Genomic DNA, 23647 nt, shown 5'->3' with positions numbered 1-23647 from the left:
ATAAAATTTGTAACTTTCTCTTTTTTGGGGAATTTTGTACCTCGTAAAACGCTCTCGTAAATGATGAAATAGATAAAAGTATACTAAAACACTGGGTGTATAATAGATTTTTCTTAAATTATTCACACTTGATATTAAAGAATTTATTTATTAGGTAGATATTTTGTAATAAATTATTTAATTCTTAGGAAAAAAAAAATTGGATCTCTATGCATTAGTCAAATAAGTTAAAGAGATACAATTAAAAATATTGAATAAAGTAAACATATATTACTTATCATGTTGATCAAGAATCAAGTAAATAATAAAGCTCTGACAAATTAGGTTAGAGTTAGAATTTTTTTAATGCAAAATATAAAAGGTTGACCAACTAGGTACGCTAAAGGTATAATGCTTAATATTAAATTATACTAATAATGAGATTTGAAACACCTTTTTGTGTTTATTGAAAGTGATTTTGAGACGGCAAGACGCCTAAGGAAATTTATTCCAGTTGAGGTATTAGTAATTATGTGATTCAATGTAAACATATCTATAATTTTCTGTTAAATCGTAATTTTTCGTTTATTTCAAGATATTGTAATTTTGCGGTCTGTAATGTGGCTAAGTGAGCTTTTTCCAAAAATGTCACTGATATGGTTGAACTTTCTTCTATACCAGACAACATCATATGTAATGACCGTGAAGTTTAATTCTATTTAATTTTAATCTATAAATGTCTTTTATTAAAAAAAAAAATTATACTAATAATAGTATAATAATTATATGTCACAAGTGGTGTTTACCTAATGGACACCTTATCATACCACATAAGCCATAACAATGGTATAGAAATATACTTATTAAATATGTAAAAATTTCCCAAATTAATAAAGATGATTAATCAATTGATGAACACATAAATCCCAGGGGTAAGTTGAAAAATACCACTTTTATTAATCAATTAATCAAATTTACCTCTACTTTCATATTTATTTGAAATCATACCTCTTTTTATGTGTATTGTACCTAAAATACCCTGCCATAAGAGAGTCACATGGAAAGTATCTTGAAGTAACAGGGGCAAAATTGGTATAATGTTTAAAAAAAGAGGTAAAAATGATAGACTTTAAAAAAAAGGGTAAAAATAAAAGAGGACAATATAAAAAAGGTATAGAGTGTAATTTCCTCTAAATCCCACTATTGAGCAAATGGGCCAATAGCCCAAGAAAAATGGTAGGAGGAGATTGAGTTTGAAAAAGAAATTGGTCCCACCACCAAAGCTATCATCATGAGTCATGACCACTACAAAAAGAGCAAGAAAACAACCATTTTGAGCGTCACAACTTTAGTGTGGTGCCCTTGCCCTACCATAATTGTTTGCTTTTGGGTTATGGTTAGAGATATATTTTGTAATATAGTGGAACATATATGAGTGTGGTTTGTTTGTTTGTTTGTGTCTTTTACCATTTTAGATTAGAAAATAGAAAGTGAGAAAATAAGAATGTGATAGTGAAAGAGCCAAGCCAAGCAAGTAGTGTCTTTGTGTGTAAGCTATTCTTTCTTGTGTTGTTGAAATCTTTGTGAAAAGGGGGTTTGGGTAATGTGATCTTTCCTAGATTAGGACCATTTTTACACCATCAAAATGTCACATGTGTGTGGTTATAGATTTTTTTACGCTATTTATTAAACTAAAACATGTAAGACTTTAATATTAAATTATACTAATAATAATATGATAACGGCTAATCTACCTTCACATTTCTCTTTACAACATAAATGATAAAATGAGTTTCATCCCTTTACAAAAGTACTCACACTAATTCCATTTCAATAATTTAAATAAAAATGCACTCACACTATTTTTTTTGTTGGTTTAAAATATATTAGAAAAATGCATGCAATTGACTGCAAAATTTACTTTTGGTTACACTTATATTACCTAATAACTACAAACAAGAAAAGTTATACTATACTTTTTTTTGGTCATGTAATTTACATGTGAATATTAGTGATTTTTTATTATTCAAATAGAAAATAAATTCATAAATTATTTTTGAATTATAATCAAAAGACAAACATCATAATCTCTTAAAAATAAATTTTATTGAACCAAATTAAAAACTTGATAGTTTCTTTTCAAATACAACACACACAAATGACTCATTCCGATTAGTGAATATACATTTTCATTTTTTTTTTCTTATGAACAAATCATAAAAACAAAAACAATCTAACATCAAGAAACTTGAGCATGTAAATTTATATAATATGTAGTGGTGATATTAATAGATTACATATAAATTTATTTGTGATTTGTTAAAATTTTATATTATAGTATTATAGCTGATTGGGTAAATAAATTTTATTAGAGTAAATTTGTAAGAGAGATAAATAATACATATAAAATATAAATAAATAAATAAATTATTTTCCTTCGTTAAATTAAATTAAGGAAATTATAAATTTTATAGATTATCATACAATCCGTTCAAAAATGTATTTTCTTTAAAAAAAAATAAAAAAATTTATGGAAAGAAATTTAAGAAAATATAGAAAGAACAGAACTAATTACCTTAAAATGGATTAATCAATGAATAGAACTAATTACCTTAAAAGTGATTAACCAATTACCTTATATCTTATACTGTTTTAAAATCAAATATGAAGTGTAAAATTTTCAAATAGACTAATTATAATTTTTACCTTAAATTTTGACATATATCACATTAAAAATTCTCCCTCAATTATTGAAATTGTTAGATTTAAAATTTTTTGCCCAATTTCATTCAATTTTACTAATTCGGTAATTATCCATGTACTAAATTATGTTTTCCAAACTTTGATATCTATTCAATTATGCCCCTCAAACTTTGACGTACCAAATCATACTCCCTAAACTTTAATAAATATTAAACTTTCCTTACTAAAATTGGACAAAAGTCCTTAAATCTAACAATTTCAATAATTGAAGAAAAAAATTTAACATTAAAAATTCAAGAAGTATTCAAATATATTACTAGTTAGGTTAAATCTTTACATTTCTTGAAATTCTAATGTAGCACAAACTTACATTCAAAATATAAATTATTTTACAATTTACTAATAATTTTTTAATATTATTTTACATAATCCTTAGACTTTAATTTTGATAAATAGTAGGTTATATATAATTTAATTTAATAACTATTATATGTATTGCAAAGTCCCTAGTGCCTAGTAAGTATACTCTTAAATTTTTATTCCCTGTTTCTATGAAATATATTTTTTTCTTCTCAATCTATGATCTCTAATGTGTAGTGTAGTGTTTGAAGTGGACTTTTTCATAAGAGGGAGAGAAACACATAAGAATTATTGCTAATCAAATTTTACTCCCAACAAATTTAGTGAATCAATTTTTTCAGCACAAAACAAAACAATCAATCCCACATTATCTCTTTTCATTTCAAAAACATATCACCTCCTAATTACTCATCCTCACCTCACTATCTGCTTCTGCTATTAAAACTGGTGAAAACAAATTGACTTCAATGGCAGCTAAAACTACAGCTCCCGACAAGGCTATCGCCACAGTCTATTTTCCACGTTTTCCCTTGAATTCCGGGTCCCTGAAACCATTTTTGATTAACTTCATAAGATAAAGAAAAAATCATGTATGTATGTATGTATTTAGACATGTTCTGTTTTCTACTACCTTTGAATGTGATCGAGAATGAGTAGTCGTGGTCCTGGTGGGATCTTCACATCTCTAAGTGCGCTGAAAACACAAAATGATATGCCATTAGCTCTTTTTGTATGTGGGTTTTTATCTTATGTTTTGTTTCGATGAAAGTTATCGAAAGACTTCTACCTATCAGTGAGAAGAGGTAACGTGGTGTCTGATAATAACCCTTTCTTGAAATTCTTCTCGTAATTCTGGAGACCGAGGTTACTCAACATGCTTCTCGTTTTGGAATAGTAAGTATCTTCCACTGGCGGTTGAGAAAACTTTTGCCCCAACTGCATAGCGACAAAGCAGGGAGGTGTTTTTGAAGTGAAAAGTTTGGCCGGTGTGATAATTATATGATGGAAATTGAAATTGTCAGACGATATTCAAAAGAAATTATGAGAAGTTTGGCCATCTGGGCATTTCTTCTACTCATAAAATGCTAAACTCTACCATTCTGAAGCTTTTACCTGGAAAAGTCCACCTTGAACAAGTGCAAAGAAAAGCCCTGAAGTAGCTGCATTGGCTATCTGATTTGGACCGCCCATGCCACTTACCAATGAAAACATAGCTCCGGAACCAAACGCTGCTACCATACTGCAATAGAATGCCAATAGTCTCAGCATGAGTAAGGAAAGAAAACTATAAAATATCAAAGAGAAGCTAACTTTAAGAAACTTATATCTTAACAGCTAAAATATTTGCCTCCAAAAACCACTGAATACTCTTTGATTTCATTTGCCTCTTCGGTGCAATTACTTAGACACTTGCCAAAGAGAACTCAAGTGCCTTTAGTTGAAAATAATTACAATGGTAACAGTATGGTTTCTAAAAGGTATGCCCAATCCTACTTGACTGTAATACCCATCTAGCCCAAATAGCACTACCAGAAAACTCGGTTGAATCTTCAGTCTTTGTCTAATATCATGAAGAAAAGTTCATTTTTCCACCCTTAGAATTGAAACAAAATATCTCCAAGATATATCAAGGCAACAAATCAATTCTCTATCTATGCTAGGAGCTTCCGGCTACAAAATGTTAAAAAGAATTTGAAACTTAAATTGGAACTCCAAGCTAACGAAATTATTGCAATAAACATGCTTCAAATAATACTACTTACAAATGACAAAATAGAACACAATAAAGTGATTGAAATAACCTTGTATGAATTTACTATCAAAAAGCAAAAAATGAAAAAAGTTGTTGAGAGTTTTATTGTTTAGAATATCAGTGGAAAGTTCAATAAAAAAAAACAAATCATAAGTGTGTGACAAAACAAACAATTTATCAACAGAATTATCATTAAAAGTGTTAGTAAAGTGTAAACATGTAAGCAATCCTGCTAAGAGGTTCGCCCAAATTATGGTAATTTCACAATGTAAGAAATTCCCCTGGCCATTGACAACACGTCAAGGTAATTCCAGTACAGATGGGCATATAAACCAGTGCTAAATACACCACGGATTGGAGTTTCCATGAAAAGAAAATGGTGGACATTATATGAAGAGTGTTTGAAGAGAATCTAACCTGGACTGAACATCCTCCTTTCCCCTCAATCTTTTCATGACACATGATATGCCAGCATTTACACCAGTCATTACAGCAAAGTTGCGAGCTTGTACAAACGGGCCTCCAGAAAGAGCCTGCAATCAAAGTAAATCATTTGTCACCATACACCAAAAAAAAAAAAAATCACTAACATATAAAAACTTGATGCATATCATCAAATACATCTTTGTTGTTGTTGACACATTGTTAATAGCATACAACCTTTTCCTCGCGTTAAATGAAAGATCAAAGCACATAATCAATCTTACCCAACTCAAAATTTCAAGTTCAGAATATTTTTTACTCAAGCATTCAGCAAATATAAAATTTGATCAGTAAAATGAAAAACAAGGTCTGTCAATTTACAATACCAAATTATAATTAGGAATTCAAACCCATGAAAGCAAAAAAGGAAAAAAAAATGAAATATTACTATTAGGCACCAGTGGTGCCACAAGGTGACACCTTACGAGATGGGCCTCACAAATGTTTAACAGTTATTAGATAAAAATATATGAATTCTATATTAGATTACACCAATAGCGATATAGGTGGTGCCGACACCATTGGTGAACTTTAGCATAAGGAAGCATCCACACTGTTATTCTAGGATTCTTCATATCTTTTGACCTTTAGTTGGTGTTGATTTTCATGTTGTCAAAGAGTTGAACAATGAAAATAGATGGCGAGTGCTTGATCAAATTGATCGGTTCATGTAGGAACAAGGTTTAAGTCTGCCGGTTAATTAGAATACCTCAATAACTCTTCGCTCTTTGCGCTTTGTAAGCAGACATAGATATATATTGTCCTCATTTTGGCCAACCAGCTGTGGAAGCTCTTACTCTAGCGGGTGCTCTTGGCCCAGTGAATATCGCCTATTCGTGGTGTTCTTTAGCATAAGGAAGCATCCTAACTGTTACTCTAGGGTTCTACATATCTTTTGATTAATTGAAGAGGTTCCAGTTTCATTTTTCTATCTAATTTCCTAAACCTTTTAAGCTACAAACCACAGAACCATGAATATACTAAAATTATGTAAATGATCAGATTAATAACTAAAACCCTATCTTCCATTTCTAGAACCCCTTTCCTCTATCCAATTACTATTTCACATAATTTCCAAATGGGTATTTATACAGTTCAGTTACAGAGACAAATAACGCCACAAACCACAATAAAGCACCAAACTCTCACATAATTTCGATCAAAATCACCAAAAATACCATTTCTAAAAACAAAAACGAAAGAGAGCAGAATTTCACCTGAGCTTGTTTAAGTGAAGCCATGGCTTGAGGGTTAAGGTTAGCCTGAGGAGGAGTAGGAAAAGGAGAGCCACCATCGTTGGTTAAAGTACCCATAAAAGCACCGATGGCAGCACCTTGAGCGGCGCTAGTGATAGTGACGATGGCAGCTTCAACAGGCAAAGATTGCTTAGTCAACCAAGTTTTGAACTGAGTCTCCAAAAGCTTATACCGAACTTGTAATTGCTCTATTGGGTTCTGATTAGGAGACAATTTAGCCACCATGACTCCTTGCTTCCCTTGCTCCATCGAATCAAAATCAAAAATCTTCTTCTTTCTCAAATGGCGTCTTGAGTTTGAAAGTTTTGGTTTTGAAGATAACGAAAAAGTGTAAGAAGAAGATTTGGGTGTGTTTGTTTGGTTACGAGTATAATTTTATTCTTAGTAGGAATAGCCTAAAACCCTAATAGTTTGGGCTACGATATGGGCCTAGTCACTACCCATTGCTACATGTGTCTATGGTTAGGCACGTGCCAATTCATACTATATTGAAGCTTTTATTTATTTATTTATTTATTTTGGCATTTAATAATTTGGTGGGAAATTGGAATTTGCCACACCCTATTATGTTTAGGGATTATTTTAATAAAAAAAAAAAAATACAAAAATACATAATTTTAAATGTTTTTACAGTAATAAATAATAATAACTAAGTAAAATATGAAAAAGCATCTCTAATAGTTAAATTTTAGAAGATGTTTGGCAAAACATAAAAATACTATACCATTAGAGATAAATAGATCATATCATAGAATATTGTGTTAATGCCATTATATGACATTGATTCTATCTTTTTTTAAAAATAATATAATATTTATAATTAAAGCAAATAATATATTAAATAATAATGTGTAAAATTATAATTACAATATTTTTAAAGAGTGTTATAGTGTTTTTATTAGAATTAATTAGGTGGCGTTTGGTTAGAGGTAATGAAATAGAATGGAATGTTTGGTTGCATTTTAAAGTATTGGAATAGCATTCCAATAGTAATTATTCACGGAAATTATGAAAAGAGTAATTTGCGGTATAAATATTTAAATTTAACTCTATAAGTATTTGGCCGTTAAATATTAAATTAGTGTCATTTTCTTATTGCTTTAAATTATTATTTAAATAAAAAAATTAAAATTAAAATCAGAAATTACTATAATTTACTTAATAGTTCCTCTAGAAATTTTAAAATTATAACTTAAATATTATTAGTATCAAAAATTTATTTATGTCATAAATTATTATTGCAAAATTTAAGTATCATTAACGTATAAAATTAAATAAAAAATTAAATGGTTGTTAAATTTAGGTATCACATACTCCTCTCCTCTCCCATCGAGCCGTGCCTCACTCCCTCTCTCCGAATCTCCAACCGCCGTCTACCGTCTTCCTCCTCCGAGGGCTCCGCCGTTTTCCGGTAATCCCTTAAATTCCATCTCCACTTTTGTTGAAATTTTTATTATTCTTATCAATGCTATATTTATATATCTATACGATCTTCATTTTGGTAGTGAAAGGTTATACGATTATGTTCATTTCTAAACTTTCAAGAGTTGGTGTTTGGATGGTTAAAGAGCTTTGTAGAGGTAATGCTATATTAACAATTATGCTTTCAATCTTACTTTCTATGTATAGTTTGAATTTGAACACTTAATTTAGTTATCATGTTGAATTTTAGAGACAAAAATTTGATTCTGTGTATATTTTGGTTATGTCAGGAAAATCTAGAACCCTAACTAGTGCTGGATATACACACAGACCTTCTAGCCATTACTTGCAAACACTGGTTAGTTTTCTGCTTTTCTTATTTAGAAATTGTATAACTTTATATATGTAAATGTATGTATACATGATCTTATTGATTTTAGTGGTTTTGCTCCCTTCTCTTTTTATCTGATTGCCCTAACTATGTTGAGATCCAAGATCCTATTTTGTGGTTTCTGGAATAGGTTTATGAAATTTTGTTTGAAAAGGGAAGAAAAAAAAATCAATTGTGGAAAAAAAAATTAATTAGGGTTTAAGGGGGAAGTTTCATTACTTTTGCTAGCATTTGTGCAAGTAATTTGATGAAGATTCACTCCACATGGTTTGATAGAGCAAAATGTTTGTAATGACAAGATTTTTGGGAATATATCAGAGAATGAAAGCAGTAATTTGGTGAAATGCTAAAGAGCTCTCTAAGTGTATTGTCCAACACCTTTTTATTGCTATTGGTCCTAATGAATATCGGTTCCCATACCTTTGAATTTAAATACTAGGGTGTTGGGCACCCCTAGGGTGCTTTATAGTAATGCAATCTTTGAATAATTTGCTATTAAATTGATATTGTGTACTATACTGCCTCAAACTATGTTATTTAAGCTTCACTTCAATTTATGGAGAGATTATAGCTTCCCATTATTTTCTATTTTTATAATGTTTACTATTAATTGACGTTTTAAAGAACTTGACCAGTCAGAAGCTAAGGTTTCAAGGGGAGCAATCTTTCAAAAGCATCGTCTTTTTTCTTCAGTAAATAGCGCCCCTTCGGAGGAAGGGAGTGAGCCGGAGGAAGAGTAAGTCTCTTTGGTTTTCTTATAGCCAAGTTTATGGCAGGACATGAGTTCTTAATTAAAAGAAATGTTGTAAGTAAAAGAATGTAGGTCATTAGATTTTCCCTTTATTTGTACTAAATTATTTTATTCGATGACATGTCTGGATATTGCAGTTTACTAGTTTAGTGTATGTATTCTGTGTTCTTATTTTTCAGTAGTTCTACCAGTTTAATAACTAGCTCACAAATTAGCATTGTTGTTTTAATTTTTTCTTTAAATTGAGATTTGCAGCCTTCTCACAGATTTTCTTTTCTGTCTATGTTCAGGATTTCTGTGACATTTGTTGATAAGGATGGTGATGAGAAGCTCATTAAAGTTCCAGTTGGAATGTCTATGCTAGAAGCTGCTCATGAAAATGACATTGAACTTGAAGGCATGAACTTTCTGATGCTTATTAAGTATAGTATAATGCAATTTTATATTTTCCAACCTTCATAATTCTGTAACATTTTTTTTAGAAACGAAACATCAAACTTGTATGATTTGTAGAAACTAATACAAAGTGGCTCAAAAAGTCACTCAGACAAAGCTAAAACCCTCGAAATGCAAGACAAGATATTACAAAATAACTCAAATGGCTCTTTTACATTATGCGACCATAAAACATGTCCATAGTAATTGTTTTCAGCCTCAGTATCTTGATTCTTTTATTGATCTGTTTCATCATATATCATGGGATGGTATATCTTTGTGGCTTTATGAAGTAATATCAAGTTCTCTGATTTACGAAATCTAATATTCTGCAACAAAATTTATAACAGGAGCTTGTGAAGCCTCACTTGCATGCTCAACATGTCATGTGATTGTTATGGTAAGTTTTTGTGACATTTGCAGTAAAAAGAAAACTCTGCTTTGTAAACATTTTCTGGTTGTGATGAATAATAATTGAATCTAAGTGTAGGATATGGAGTACTACAATAAATTAGAAGACCCAACTGATGAGGAGAATGACATGTTGGATCTAGCTTTTGGACTTACCGAAACGTAAGACCACAAACTTGCACACTATTTATACATCTTCCAATGTCATTCGGGCAAGATTAAAATTCATGTTTCGATTCGATATTCTTGCAGGTCTCGTCTGGGCTGTCAAGTAATTGCAAAACCCGAACTAGATGGAGTCCGGTTAGCTATTCCTAGCGCTACTCGGAACTTTGCTGTTGATGGGTATGTTCCAAAACCACACTAGCTAGATGTAATAAAAAGCACACATTTTTGCAGCTCCTGTATTCTATTGGATCAAGATCAATTATTGGTTTTTGAGTAACTTATATTGATGAGTTCTCATCATCTAAAGAACTGAACTAGTGTAATAGTAGTTCTCATGATTTGAGGGAATTTTCCTGACCATTTTAATTTATGGTATGGTGTATTATGCAATAAGAAATTCTTGGAAGAGTTATTTGTATTGGCTTTTGTTGCCTTTTTAATAAGGTATGCTTAGCTTTGGGCTTCATTATAAGCTCAGCAGTTGTATGTAATACATTATACATACTCAATTTTGAAGATATGAATTATGCATTAAAGTTTAGCATATACCATTACTCATATAATTATTGGTATCTTTACTATAAACTTGTTCTCAATCTTTTGAAACGACTCTGTTAGTTGCAGAAATACAATATAACCATTGTAATAAAAAAAAAAACATATTAAAATCAAGTTTTTTTTTTTAATTATTTATTTATTTCAATAGATAGAGCAAATTTATCCATACAAGTTTTGAATGCATCTTGAATTTACGCACCCCTAACTTAGGAGTGGCAATTCGTAGTCGTGTCGTGTCGAGGTCTATGTATAACAGGTATATGCTCAATTTGAACACAATCTGTTTAATAATCGTGTCAGAAAATGACACCCGAACATGATCCGTTATAAATGATTGACCTGACACGGCCTCCGTGTAACTTGTTTATAAGCATATTTTGTTTAAACATTTCAACCAATAACACGTTTATGACATATTTAATAAATTTATAACTCATTTTTGACTTGTTAAAATAGCAAAATAATTTTAAATAGGTCATTAGCAGGTTTGTTTTGTGTTAGTCGTGTTAATCCGAACATGACCTGTTTATTGAACGGGTTAGATAAGTCAATCCGAATACAACCCCATCTTATAGTAAATTCAAACCCGCTAACTCTTGTGCAAGTTTCAAGTTGTTTATCGTGTCTGACCTGTTTTGCCAATTCTAGTCTAACTCATGAGAGGACCCATAATAAGAATATTCAAAAGAATTGGATAGCAAATTTAAAATATCAAATAATAGAAATCCATAAACATTTATGTTAAGACAAAACATGATTCAATGTTATACAATTAAAGTCTACAAAATAAAAATACCAAAGCTATCATCACATGAATCTACAAATTTTGTTCAAATGAATGTAAGGGGCTCAACAAACCTTTCCTCCAATTCCAACATTAGGCATCATACTTTTTGGAATAATTGATTAACAACTTACAAAACACACAAATATTTATATATATATATATATTTATTAAAATAAATTAATTTGGAAGAGTAAAATTTCAATCTAGTAATTGAAAGAAGAAGAAAACTATCTTTGAGATTCAATGATCTTTCAATCTTGCGAATTCTCCAATTTCCATAACTTATAAAAATATAACTTAGCATAAAACCACAAAAGTATAACAATGACAATGAAGAACACAATTAACACAATATATTAAACTAACACAAAGAGAAAACGATTAAGGTAAAATTATAATAAATAATTATACCAAAGAAAACTATCTCTTCTAACTAGTAAATGAAAAACATTGTTTTGTTACAACTATTAAGTTTCAATTTCATTTATAAAGCATTTAATTTGTAATATTTTAAAAATGAAGTATTTTTACAACATTTTTTAGAAGAATTTTTACAAAATGAGAGACACATCCCTAACTTCGTACGGATATGTAAATTAAAGTAAATTAAATCTCATCTCAAAAATATATTTTAAAAAAATAGACAAATTAGTTTATTTATTTGTTCTAATAGAAAAGTCCTTTTTAATTCATTTTCTTTATATAGCTATTTAAAATCATAAATAAATTTTTAAAAAAATTGAATATTTTATTATATTGAAAATAAGATTCAAATAATTACAATTACAATTTTTTTTTAAAAATTTTACAATTAGACCAAAAAGTTTTTTTTAATGCCGAAACAAATAAAAGATCAATAATTTTAAGTGATGCAATATAAAATTATTCAAAAGAACTTGAATAATTTTGTGTCATGTCGAACCTGTAAGATCTCGAGTCTATTTGTGACAAACCCGCAAATCATAACTTAATTTGTCACCCCTAAATATTAGTGGTGCTCAATAACAAAATTCCTTAATCAATTAAATGATATGATTTAGTTTAGTGAACATTGAAATTAGAATCGCGTTTATCCCAATCCAGAATAGTCCAATTCAAACAAACAAACAACTAAACATATATAATGGTTTGGTTCAGTGTTAGACACAGTCCCGCCTTTATTTTATTTCTTATTTTTGGCGCAAATTCATATATAAATATATTAGGAAAAAAAACCTTCCGATTCCATAAACTCAATAGCTCTTCCGAGTCGACTCAGTGATTTCCTTCTCTGGTAAGCTTTTCTTTCTCTTTTTCAATTCTTCGAACACTTACTGTGCATTACACTTCCGCTTATCTATTTCTTTATGCTTCTGCATTATTTTCTTTTCAGTTAGCTAGGGCATGAATTTTTATCGATTACTAGCTTTCGATAGCAACAGATTCATGTAATTATAACATTTGCGAATAGTTTATCAGCTTTGATTTCAGTTCAATTTCTGGAATATTTTGTGGATTACTTTCTAGTGATTTAGGAGTGGAATTTTGGACCGTAATTTTGGTTTTTTTTAGGGTTTATTGTTCAATGAAGGAAGAATTTTGCTGAATTAGAGGAAGGATTAAGATCAACATGAGCGGATCCAGGGAGAATTCACCTGATTGGCTGCGGTGTTTTAAGGTATTTTTTGAAGAATTATTACATTGTTATGTTTATCTAAGTTGCTATGAATTTGATTGTGTTTTTATTAGATCAATCATCAATCATTTGCTAAAAAATTGTTTTTGTTAACTAGCCTCCTACTGAGACAACCTTTGAATTATCATCGGATTCTGTGGTTTCTTCCCCTGCTGGTAGTCCTTCAAAGGATGATGGATCTGATAGTGAAGAACTGACTTTGGGTAAGTCTTCAGAAACCTTAGATGACAATGAGAATCTTGGAAAAATTCTTGGTGAAAGTGGTGGTAAATCTTCGAGATCAAGGTTAAGGACTCCGAAAAAAGGGCAAAAGTTAGAAGATGGTAAATCTTTAGAGAAGAATAAAACAGCCAAGAAAAGAACAGGTGAATAAAAAAAGAAGAGAAATTGAGCTTACATTGTTCTTCTGACTTAAACTAAAAGTTTTATGAGTTTGTTTTGTGATATGTTTTAAGCTAGAAAGGGAAGTAGATGCTAATTTCTATGGAGCTAAATACTCAAAACTTTAAATACCACTTATTTGTAAATTGTGCAGGTGGTAAGGTTGCTGGGAAAGTTCCCAAGAAGGAAACTGATGATGTAAAGTTCTGTGTACTTATGTAATTTAAATTTGTTTATTGAGATCCTTATTTGTTATATTTACGGTCATCTTCTCTATGTTGTTGATGACATAAAAATAAAATTTCATGTGAACCAGGAGTTGAAATCCTCAGTTTGGACACTGTCTTCAGATTCCGAGTCATCTCCTCAAAACAGTCCTACAGCGGAAAATGATAAGCAAGATTCTGATGATGAGAAAATTTCTCAATGTATAGGCAGAGGGAAGAAGGCGGTCCTTGGCAGTAGCAGTGACTCTCCCTCTAAGAAGGCTTCAAAAGATAAATCGCCAAAAAAAGAGCTGCAAGTGGATGGCCTTACAACAATAAAAGAAAAGAAAAAGAGTAGTTTGAAGAAAGAAGGTACTAATAGGTGGTATATTAGTTGCTTTAATTTGCAATTATTTTGAAATACCAAATTACCAAAACCACTTAAATCTGAAAGAACATAACAATGTCAAGGATTTTTTCTTCTTGGTCTACTCTCTTAGAAAGTAACTTTAAAAAGACAAAAGTGTTAATTTAATTGTACTATTTTTTTTTTCACTATCTTCGAATATGAGTTTTTTGCTTTTTATTCCGTTGCTTTCTCACATGTAGCAAGTGATGATGTGGAAATGAAAGAGGAAGGGGAACCTGAAAAACAAGTTGAATCTCGAGTAAGAATACTAAGATAATAAGAATAAAGTTGTTCATGTATCTTTTGCCTATGTATTGCCTTAGCTATTCTATGATTTTCAGGTATCTTCTGGAAGATTTCCTTTGATACTCTCCGAGAAAGTCCAACGAACAAAGGTAGGGTACAGTTAAAATTATTTGTCATGGTCTTTTCTTTTATGGTCTCTAAGATTGCTACTTAATGTTTACCATGTTATCTGCTGTGAGATTGGTTCCATATTTCGAACAAAATTATGAAAAAGAGTTATTAAAGACGTTCAAATGTGTAAATTGCCACACCTCAAACCGTAATGAAAATGAAAAATGAGTTGATTAATGATAGACACACACTTGATAGGAATTTCCTAGCAATTAATTAAGAACAGTAGCAAAAGGGTAGAATAATAGTGCTAAACAGTAGCAAAAGAGGAAAATAGTAGCTGATATATTTTGATATAAAAGATAAAGAGAACAAGGTTGCTGGGTGTTCGAGAGACCCAGCTCTCTGCCAAGAGCTAATGCTCACTTTAAAAATTAATTCTCTACCCAAAACCCCTCTGAAACTCTCACATACATACTATCTCAATACTCCCCATTACAATGACCAATGTATCTTTTTATTTATCCTAAGGCCTAACAATTAATTAACCTAAACTTTGCTTCTTGTGGCTGTGCAGGCACTTGTAGAGTGTGAAGGGGATTCCATAGATTTGGCTGGTGACATAGGTGCTGTTGGACGAGTTGTCATTTCAGATGCTGCATCTGGTGATCCTGAGATGTACTTGGATTTGAAAGGTATGTTTTCTTCAAATTAAATTATTTCTCGTGTCAACGATGATTAGTGGGTTAGATAAGTGAATGATATTATCTGATGATACCTATTACCTTAGCGCCTTACCAACTGTCGAGCAATATCTTTACTTTCTTCTTTTATTTTTTCAGTTGTTAAATTCAAGATTTATCGATGAAAAAAGAAAACACTCACTATGAAATTCCTCGGCTCCTTTATTTTGTTTACTTATTTTTACTTTGGTTACCTTACTTTCATGGTTCTTTGTGCCTTTTCATCCTACCCCTGTTTTTGTGTTTGGTCTTATATCTGTTGTAAGTAATTGTTTTGCATTTTTGTACACCCAGCTATTTGCATTAATGCTCTGTGTTGATTACTGTTTCAGGAACCATATACAAAACAACAATAGTTCCTTCCAGAACATTTTGTGTAGTAAGTCATCAGTTTCCTCTATTAAAATTCATCACATTGGACATAATAATGTCCTCGTATTGTCATGTACGAATCTCAGCTATATAATAAATATTTGACATTAAATTTAGTATCGAACTCCTATATAATAATGATGATCCATGTTCTTCAGGTTAGCTTTGGACAATCAGAGGCAAAGGTTAGTACTTCCTTATTTCTCTCTTGAATTGTATTCATTGCTGGATTTGTATGGTAATTGATAGGTAACTCACTCTTATTGTTTTACTCTTGTCCACTTTTTACATATCTTCAAGAGAGGTACCACTTCAAGTTTCGATTCCTAATTTTGTAAGAGCTGGAGATTATAAACAAAACTGACTGAATTACTGTTCTTTGATCAGATAGAAGCCATCATGAATGACTTCATTCAGTTAAAACCACAATCAAACGTCTTTGAATCCGAAACTATGGTTGAAGGTAGGGGAACTTTTTTCTACTGTTGGGCTGAGTCATGAATCTAATATGGCCTTAAATCTATTCGGTTTTTTCTCTTCTCCTGAGTAGGAACACTGGATGGTTTCTCATTTGATTCGGATGAAGAGGGTGAAAAGGTTCCGAAAGCTCAACAAACTGAGCTCGGTGAAGATGGTGAAGAGAAAACTAATGGAAAGTCAAAAGGAAAAGCTGAGAAAGCATCGGTATGGATCCAACCTTTAAAGTAATATTAGCTTATCATTTAGCAAATATAATATGGTGCATGTATCTTGATGACAGGGCGTTGCACGAAAGCGGGGTAGAGCTGCGGGAGGGAAGGCACAACCGCAAAAGAAAGTAAAAAGGAAAGCTCCAGCTTCCAAGAAAGCCAAGGGCAAGGCCAAGAAGTGAGGATAAACTTATATTTTTATTATTCATTTTAGTTCTGCCATAACTAACAATCAATAGAATTTGTATTATGTTCAATTAGATGACACTAGTTGTAGGTTTTTATGAACATGTTGGTTAGAATTTATGGCGAAATAATGGGATCGATATACCTTGAAAAATTTAATTTTAATAATACTGAAATATCATATTACCCTTATAATTATGTTGTTTCTGAAATAGTTGTAGAAATATTTGGCTACTTTTCCTTTGTAAGATTTATATTTGGTAACAATATCACAATGTACATTTTGAGAACATAACAAAAGCCAATTGATGGGATCTAATGAGCTATGATCTGCATGCATCTCTTCAAATTAGATTTTAGAACAAAGTTCTTCCTCTTGGCTCATTGCTTTAGTAGCTCTCGAGGACTCAAGACTTCAGAGCAGTTAGAAGTGTTCATGAGATTAGCTTGAGGATCAGAAGAACGATTGGCAGCAGGGTTGGAAGTGGCAAGAGTGTGTTAGAAGAAGAGACCATCCGTACTGCTGCTTGATCGCTGTGGCCATATACTGGCATCGATGGCTGTTGTATCGGTATTGATGGCTCTTGAACTGGTATGATTGGTGGTGCCAATCCACCTACTGGTATGGCTGGCGGTGGTGGTGCAAGCTCACTCCCTGGTATTGATGGCTCTTGCACCGGTATGGTTGGTGGTGCCAGTCCACCTATTGGTGTGGCTGGTGGTGGTTGTGCCAAATCGGTATCTGGTATCGTTGGTGGTGCCAAACCGCTATTTGGTATCGATGGTGGTGCAAATTCACCTCCTGGTGTTGTTGGAGGTGTCAATCCATTGCTTGGTTTTCTCACCCTTCACGACATGATTAAACGTCAACAACAAGAATAATTTAGTAGAATTTTTACTTTTTACAGAAAAAAGGAAATTGAGTTATTCTTTTGAAAAATAAAGAGATTGAAGAAAAGAAGCATTACCCATTATCTTTAGGACAGAAGAGAATGGAGTACTCATAAGCTTTGCAAGTAAAAGTACTGGTGCCATCATCAAAAGCATAGCTATAGGCTCTTGGGCAAGCGTTTTTGAATATGGTTGAATAGAAAGAAGGCTTACATGTGGTTGGATTAGCAAACTGACCACTGCAGCAATACTTGTCCAATCCAAAAGCTTCACATGCACTCTTACATCCTATCACACCACTCCCACCATCTCCACCTTCTCCTCCAACCACTTGAAGCTCTTTCGGACAACCTATGTCATATCGGTTCAAAACAAAAACAACCCTATTTTAATTTTCAATTATAACAAATAGGGTTGGCCCTAAGATTGGATGGGTCTTAAGAAAAAAAAAATTATAAAGCCTTTTATAAAAACTACTAAAAACTTTACTACTTATAGTTTTAAAATGAAAATACTTATTTCTGAACCCTTAGACTAGATGGGACCTAAGTGCAGGCTCAATTTTCTTTAGCTAGAACGACCTTGATGAATAAGAAGAGTTAGTTAGTCAAGTTATGAAAACCCTTTACCAGTATTGATATCAGAAGCGCATCCAGTGGCATTACAGACACCGAAAGCTCCCACTGGAGAGGCAACAATGGGAAGATTGTAGCCGTCGACAATGCTAACATCATAGAAATCTTTATCATCGCCATGACCAAGTGTTATCTCAAAGAGAGATGTAGGTGGATTTGCACCTCTGCCTTCACATTCAAGCGTGCCACCACAATCACCGGTTTGGCATTTTCCAGCTCCTGTTGCATCAAATGTGCAGCCAGTTCTTCCCCATATTCTCCCTGACCATCCGGGAATTGAAGGAATTCTAATGGTTTGGCCAGAGTCAAGTCGAAAACCGGTTGTTAGCAATTGGGGTGTACCTGAACCAGCTAATGTACCAGGCCATATTGTAAAAGGACAATTGTTTATAATAGTAAAAGTGCTATAGTAGGATGAAATAAAAGTGAAAAAGACACAAAGGAAAGCTTCAACTTTTGCTATATACATGTTTTCTTCAAGTCCTTTTTTTTTAGCTTTCTAAATTGAAGTAGAAAAGGAGGGAAGTAATAAGAACAACCAAAGTCCCTATATATACAATTATGCATATACAAATCCCTGCAGTTAGGTAATTTTTTCTTTTTGGGTTTAGTATTTCTTTTATGTTTTGATAGAGTTGGCCTCATTAAGAAGCAATTCCTTTCTTATTTGGAATTTTGCAGGGGACACAATACACATAGTGAAAGCTATAATCTCCTCACTCAAATGATAGAAGCAAGTTTTTCATATTGAAAGGCTAATAATAAGTAACAACAAGGCTTAATGAAGAGAATTTCCATTGAAAAGGGTGACCCATCTAGGATTATTCCTAAGTTTATTTATAGACATATATTCTTTTTCTCAACAAAAAGAGAAGTTATATTCTTTTGTAGACCTACAAGAACAATTCACTTTCCAATATATATTTACATTGTTATTCATTTCATATGGACCATATAATCAATTCACGTTTAAGATCCCTATGTACTACACAAAGAACCTGCCTTTCTTTTTAAATTTAATTTTTTACTTGGTGGACACAAAACAATTCTATGACCACTCTTTATTCGAACACTGTTTTCAACATGTTAAATTTTTTCAAATCTCTCAAAATTTTGCTAGATATCTTAAATAACTATAAACAATCATATAAAAAATTAAACTAAAAAATTCTCTCGAATACCAAATCAAATGTATTGGTGGACTCCTTTTAAGAGATTAGAAATATCCAATCATTTTCATCATGTGTGCTTTTTTTTTTTTTCAAAAAAATTCTTAATAAGCGTGATGCATACAGATTCTCATAAACTACAAAAGTATAAAAGATAACATCAATAGGGCCAAAAAAACCAATCACAGAAGTTCAAATTCTCTTTCACAATAATTGGCGTAATCTACAATACTACACATACAAATAAACCTGCAAAAACAAAAACAAAAACAACAAAATAAAAGCTGACCCTAAACAAAGACTGGAACAAAATTGTTTTGGTATAATTTTTAGGGGCCGAGGTTGTATGGATTTTCCTGATGATGCCAAACCGACCGTAATTACAAGTTGTTCAAGGTCTGCAAGTAATTGTTGGCCCAATGGAACTATGTCCACACCAGAAGAGAGACAAATCACAGCCTGATTAAATAAGTACCATGCAGCTAGCTTCACAAGGTTGCCAGTAAGAAAATTGTTGCAACTTGTTTTGTTATGATTCACGATGAGATTTTGCGATCTGTGTTGGTAACTTGTAGAAGAATTCCAAACTAAGCTTTCTGATCTGCTACATAACAGAGCACATATGCAGGAAGAAAATGAAAAATATAAGACATGGGATATATTGTAGAATGGCTAAGAAGATCGATTTAGGTCCGGAGATCCCAAAACTAGTTCGGTTTTATGAAGGGATCAAAAAGTATTGTCTTTTTAACCTATGATGAAATTGAGTAGATTTCAAGCATAGTATCATGTTAACATACCTCATATGTGCTAGTGCTAGTGGTCATCGCGATGAGAAATTTGCTTTAGCTTGCAATTTGCAGAAAACTTTGATCACCTACATCAAAAAAAGAAGAAACCAATTGTATATTAGAAACCAAATCCGATAATGGCTAATTAAACAAGAGATATATGTTATGTTAGGAGAGAACAGAAATCTAAAATCTTCATAACAGCACAAGCTTGAAGTCCTGCAAAATAGAGATTCACTTAAGAAATCAATTCATCAGAATCAGAACAAAAAAGCCAAGAAAGACAAATATTATATATATATAAAATATAAAAACTCCTGTGGAATGAAGGCCTGGTTATTCATCTTCAACCTGTTCCAAACCGGGCAAGGTGAAACTAGGATACATTCGATCTACACTTCTACTAGGTAAATTCAAACAAAGCCTATAACAGGAGTAGTTCTATAAATACAATAAAATAAAATAAATTATTGCCATATTACAGAACCAGAGCCAAAACAAATTCAAATCAAGTACAAGAAAATAACTATTCTTTCTTAGCCCCACAAATGTACTAAACATAACACAAAAAGTGCAAGCTAATGAATATCCCAGATTTCTGTCAAATTTAGGAGAACTGAATTTAATTCAAGTCTCACAAGCAAATGAACATTACTCGAATTCATATCGCATTTCAAGGAGACAACTAATGGAAGATCTAAATTGCATTAAAGAAGACTAGAAATATAGATTGTCCCTACATACGGGGCAGGACACATCAGGTCCACCATTTAAGTATCTCACATAAAGTTCTATCATCCAGATTTGTTCCAAGAAAAGAGAAAAAAAAAAGGGAAAATTATAAAGAAACAAGATTAAGATAAGTAAGTAATATAACATCTTCGCATTTATGTATATATCTCTAGCTCATATCCATGCCATCTCCAACTTGACTGCAGATTGGACTGACAGCGGTGAAGGATCTCTCGAAAGGAGAAGGCTGGAACTGTGCATCCCGTCGTCTGCGCTTGAAAGAGCAACTATCAGTTGTGGAGGTGGTGTTATCAGCATCAACCTTCCTTCGAATACCTCTCACAGCCTGCTCCTCTACAGCTGTAAGCTGAAATATTTGACGACTCGCTCTGCAAAGTGAACTATGGTTATCATACAAAATTCTTTGGTTACAGTTTTTGTCACAGATGTGAGTAAGTCCAGTTAGTTTGCAACGATACATGTTTCCACAAACATGTTCATTTTCACACTTCCAATCGCATTTGTGAACAGGAATCAACCCATCTCGGCCCAGAATAGTCGACAGGTAAATCACATTAGCAGGCCCTGATGATACCATAGATTTGCCACACACCTCCATTGCTACTGCGAATCGACAAGTTCTAAATGTCAATTTATGAGACAACTCTGCATATTCCAATGCTAGAGGACAAAATAGAATTGGAATATGGAACCTCTGTGTTCTAAACTATTTCAAATCCAGTAAAGAACAAGGATTTGGTACACCACATAACCTATTAAATTCTCTTCACTAGAACAAAAAGAAAGCTACTTTAAATCATTTGATGTCCTTTCAACCTCCATAAATTTAAAATTTCTTCATTTTCCTCCTTGAAAATGGTTTCTACAAAAGGAAAAAGGCCTAAAATTTGTGAAACCCCTAAATACAGAACGAGTACAAAAAGAAAAAAAGGACAAACGAACAATTCTTCCCACAAAATCTTATTTCCTGCAACAGATCTGAAAATCCAAAATCCATACATATATATACAAATATAAATATAAACAAATAAGACATATTTAATTATTTATGACATAATTATAACTGTACATGTCCAAAAATATATCAAAAAAACAGATAATTAAACAAATAAAATATAAATTTTTCTCTCTCACTACCTTTTACAGTTAATCAAAAACAATAAATATAACCAAAAATAAATAACTAATCAAATCAAATCATATCATATCCATAACAAACCAGACAAAACAGAAAATATCTCAACACAAAAAGTTAAAGAAAGAAAGAGAGAGAAACAATGCAAAGACATACCTCAGTGCTTTAGCTTCTTACAGAAGAATAAGAAGAAGAAAATGGCGAAACTTGAGCCACGCGCCTCCACCGGCCACCACCTAACTCCAACCCAAAACTCTCTCTCTCTTTCTCTCTCTCTCTCTAGCTTTCACTTTCTCTCTCTAACTATCCACAATGATAATAATCTGAGCTTTAACGAAGAAAAACGTGGAAATGGAACTTGGTATTTATAGAAAATGGTGGGTTGACGATGAGGCCAGAGGTCACTGTGAATGTATATTTACCATTTTAGACACCCTTTTCATACTATTTCTCTTTTGGATTACGGGGGTAATTTTGTAATTTTACTCTCTCGTACTCACAGTTACTTGACTTTTGTTAAAAGCGTATTTGGAACTCCACTAGTTCACCTACAATATTGGATAATATCCCACCTATTATATATTTTTTTTTTCATTTAATAAATAATTATTTTCTCCACATTTTTTGTTTTTTTGTGTTTCTAAATTAGGTTTTATTCTTTTTTGGTCCTCTAAATATTTATTATTTAGCAAAATTAGTCCTTCATATTTTTTATTTCATCAATTTAGAACTCTTATTAAGTTTCTTTTTTCTTTCTAATACATGAAAATGAAATAATTTTTAAATAAAATGAATTATTAAACAATATTATATTGGGTGTAATTATTTTGAAACAAAACAAATTAGCATGAACTCAATTATTTCACACATTGAGATTCTGGGCCCTCATTTAAAATATTTGTGATATTTTTATAAATTATTACAAAATTATGGTGCCGTTTGGTAACACTTTTGTTTTTTAATTTTTTAATCACAAAATGAAAGTAAAATTTTTGTTTTTAAAAAATTTGTTTTTGAAAAACAAAAATGCGTTCTGTAACCACTTTTGTTTTTCAATTTTAAAAACAGAAAACAAAAGTGTGTTCTATAAAGTTTATTTTTATTTTTATTTTTTGATTTTATTTAAGTCGGGTCTAGGTCCGGGGTCGGATTCGGGTTCAAGTCAAAAGTCGGGTTTAGCGCCAGGGCCGTAGGGAGGGGATTTGGGTCCGGGTCTGGTCCTAATCTAAAAGATTGATTAAGAAAAAAAACTGTTTAAAAAAATATTGAAAGTGATTCTTTTTGTTTTTAAAATTTTGATTTCTAATTATAAAATTAAAAAGTAAAAACAGTTTTATAGAACATGTTTTTGAAAAATATTTTCACTTTTCTACTTTTAAAAACAGAAAACTGATTAAAAAAGTGTTACCAAACGCCACCTATATGTATTGTTTTTTAAAAAAACTTTTATTAGAGTCCTCTAGGTCATGTGGGCCACTTAATCCGTCTTAACCAATACCCGACCCTAATTGAGATGATAATGTATTATGTTTAAATAATTTTTGAAGAAACAACATTAGTGCTGTTTAGTACTATTGATAAAAACAGCTAAATATTCATAAATTGACACTTTACGATAGTGCTGAGTACTACTGCTGTCTATTAATAATGTTTTGATTTTTAACATAAGAGACTTAATTGTTTTTATTTTTATTTTTTAAAAAAGAAAAAACTTAATTGTTAATAAATTAAAATTCTAAGAATTTAATTGCAAGTATTAAAACGTTTTAAGGATAAAATCATAAGATATTAATAGTCC

At 31.6% G+C, this 23647-nt stretch overlaps 5 protein-coding genes across 10 annotated transcripts; 2 read left to right on the top strand and 3 right to left on the bottom strand.

Moving 5' to 3' along the window:
- Positions 1–3330: 3330 nt before the first annotated feature.
- On the bottom strand, positions 3331–6878 carry LOC115716627 (chloroplastic import inner membrane translocase subunit HP30-2). The gene is made up of 6 exons (XM_030645466.2): positions 6496–6878; positions 5213–5328; positions 4156–4282; positions 3830–3978; positions 3674–3736; positions 3331–3587 (listed from the first exon to the last, which is right to left on the bottom strand). The coding sequence occupies exons 1-6, from the start codon at positions 6781–6783 to the stop codon at positions 3554–3556; spliced, it is 777 nt and encodes a 258-aa protein (XP_030501326.1). The 5' UTR covers positions 6784–6878; the 3' UTR covers positions 3331–3553.
- A 913-nt stretch (positions 6879–7791) lies between these two features.
- Positions 7792–10670, top strand: LOC115715583 (uncharacterized). Its single transcript, XM_030644221.2, has 8 exons — positions 7792–7945; positions 8040–8114; positions 8247–8314; positions 8983–9083; positions 9389–9495; positions 9884–9933; positions 10024–10106; positions 10197–10670. The coding sequence occupies exons 2-8, from the start codon at positions 8057–8059 to the stop codon at positions 10309–10311; spliced, it is 582 nt and encodes a 193-aa protein (XP_030500081.2). The 5' UTR covers positions 7792–7945; positions 8040–8056; the 3' UTR covers positions 10312–10670.
- A 1700-nt stretch (positions 10671–12370) lies between these two features.
- LOC115716366 (DNA-binding protein BIN4) lies at positions 12371–17311 on the top strand. 3 transcript variants are annotated; one of them, XM_030645147.2, is made up of 13 exons: positions 12371–12730; positions 13009–13114; positions 13230–13497; positions 13668–13711; positions 13830–14091; positions 14329–14387; positions 14470–14523; positions 15063–15180; positions 15561–15607; positions 15759–15785; positions 15988–16063; positions 16151–16284; positions 16361–17311. In XM_030645147.2, the coding sequence occupies exons 2-13, from the start codon at positions 13067–13069 to the stop codon at positions 16469–16471; spliced, it is 1248 nt and encodes a 415-aa protein (XP_030501007.2). In that variant the 5' UTR covers positions 12371–12730; positions 13009–13066; the 3' UTR covers positions 16472–17311. The 3 variants fall into 3 exon arrangements, with proteins under 3 accessions (XP_030501007.2, XP_030501008.2, XP_060971166.1); XM_030645148.2 differs by having other exon boundaries at positions 12565–12730; positions 13230–13335; XM_061115183.1 differs by lacking the exon at positions 12371–12730 and adding an exon at positions 12783–12884.
- On the bottom strand, positions 16688–22184 carry LOC115716365 (pathogenesis-related thaumatin-like protein 3.5). Of its 4 annotated transcripts, none has more exons than XM_061115185.1 (5): positions 22006–22184; positions 19971–21317; positions 17996–19774; positions 17444–17717; positions 16688–17321 (listed from the first exon to the last, which is right to left on the bottom strand). In XM_061115185.1, the coding sequence occupies exons 3-5, from the start codon at positions 18468–18470 to the stop codon at positions 16910–16912; spliced, it is 1161 nt and encodes a 386-aa protein (XP_060971168.1). In that variant the 5' UTR covers positions 18471–19774; positions 19971–21317; positions 22006–22184; the 3' UTR covers positions 16688–16909. The 4 variants fall into 4 exon arrangements, with proteins under 4 accessions (XP_060971168.1, XP_060971167.1, XP_060971169.1 ...); XM_061115184.1 differs by having other exon boundaries at positions 17996–19771; XM_061115186.1 differs by having other exon boundaries at positions 17996–19771; positions 19971–20047.
- On the bottom strand, positions 20648–21312 carry LOC133037733 (uncharacterized). Its single transcript, XM_061115188.1, has one exon. The coding sequence runs from the start codon at positions 21310–21312 to the stop codon at positions 20863–20865; it is 450 nt and encodes a 149-aa protein (XP_060971171.1). The 3' UTR covers positions 20648–20862.
- Positions 22185–23647: the final 1463 nt, after the last annotated feature.

This window comes from Cannabis sativa, chromosome 5 (genome assembly GCF_029168945.1).
Source record: "Cannabis sativa cultivar Pink pepper isolate KNU-18-1 chromosome 5, ASM2916894v1, whole genome shotgun sequence".
Taxonomy (NCBI): Eukaryota; Viridiplantae; Streptophyta; class Magnoliopsida; order Rosales; family Cannabaceae; genus Cannabis; species Cannabis sativa.
Note: the sequence above shows the minus strand (reverse complement) of the source record. Positions and strands in the feature narration are given on the sequence as shown.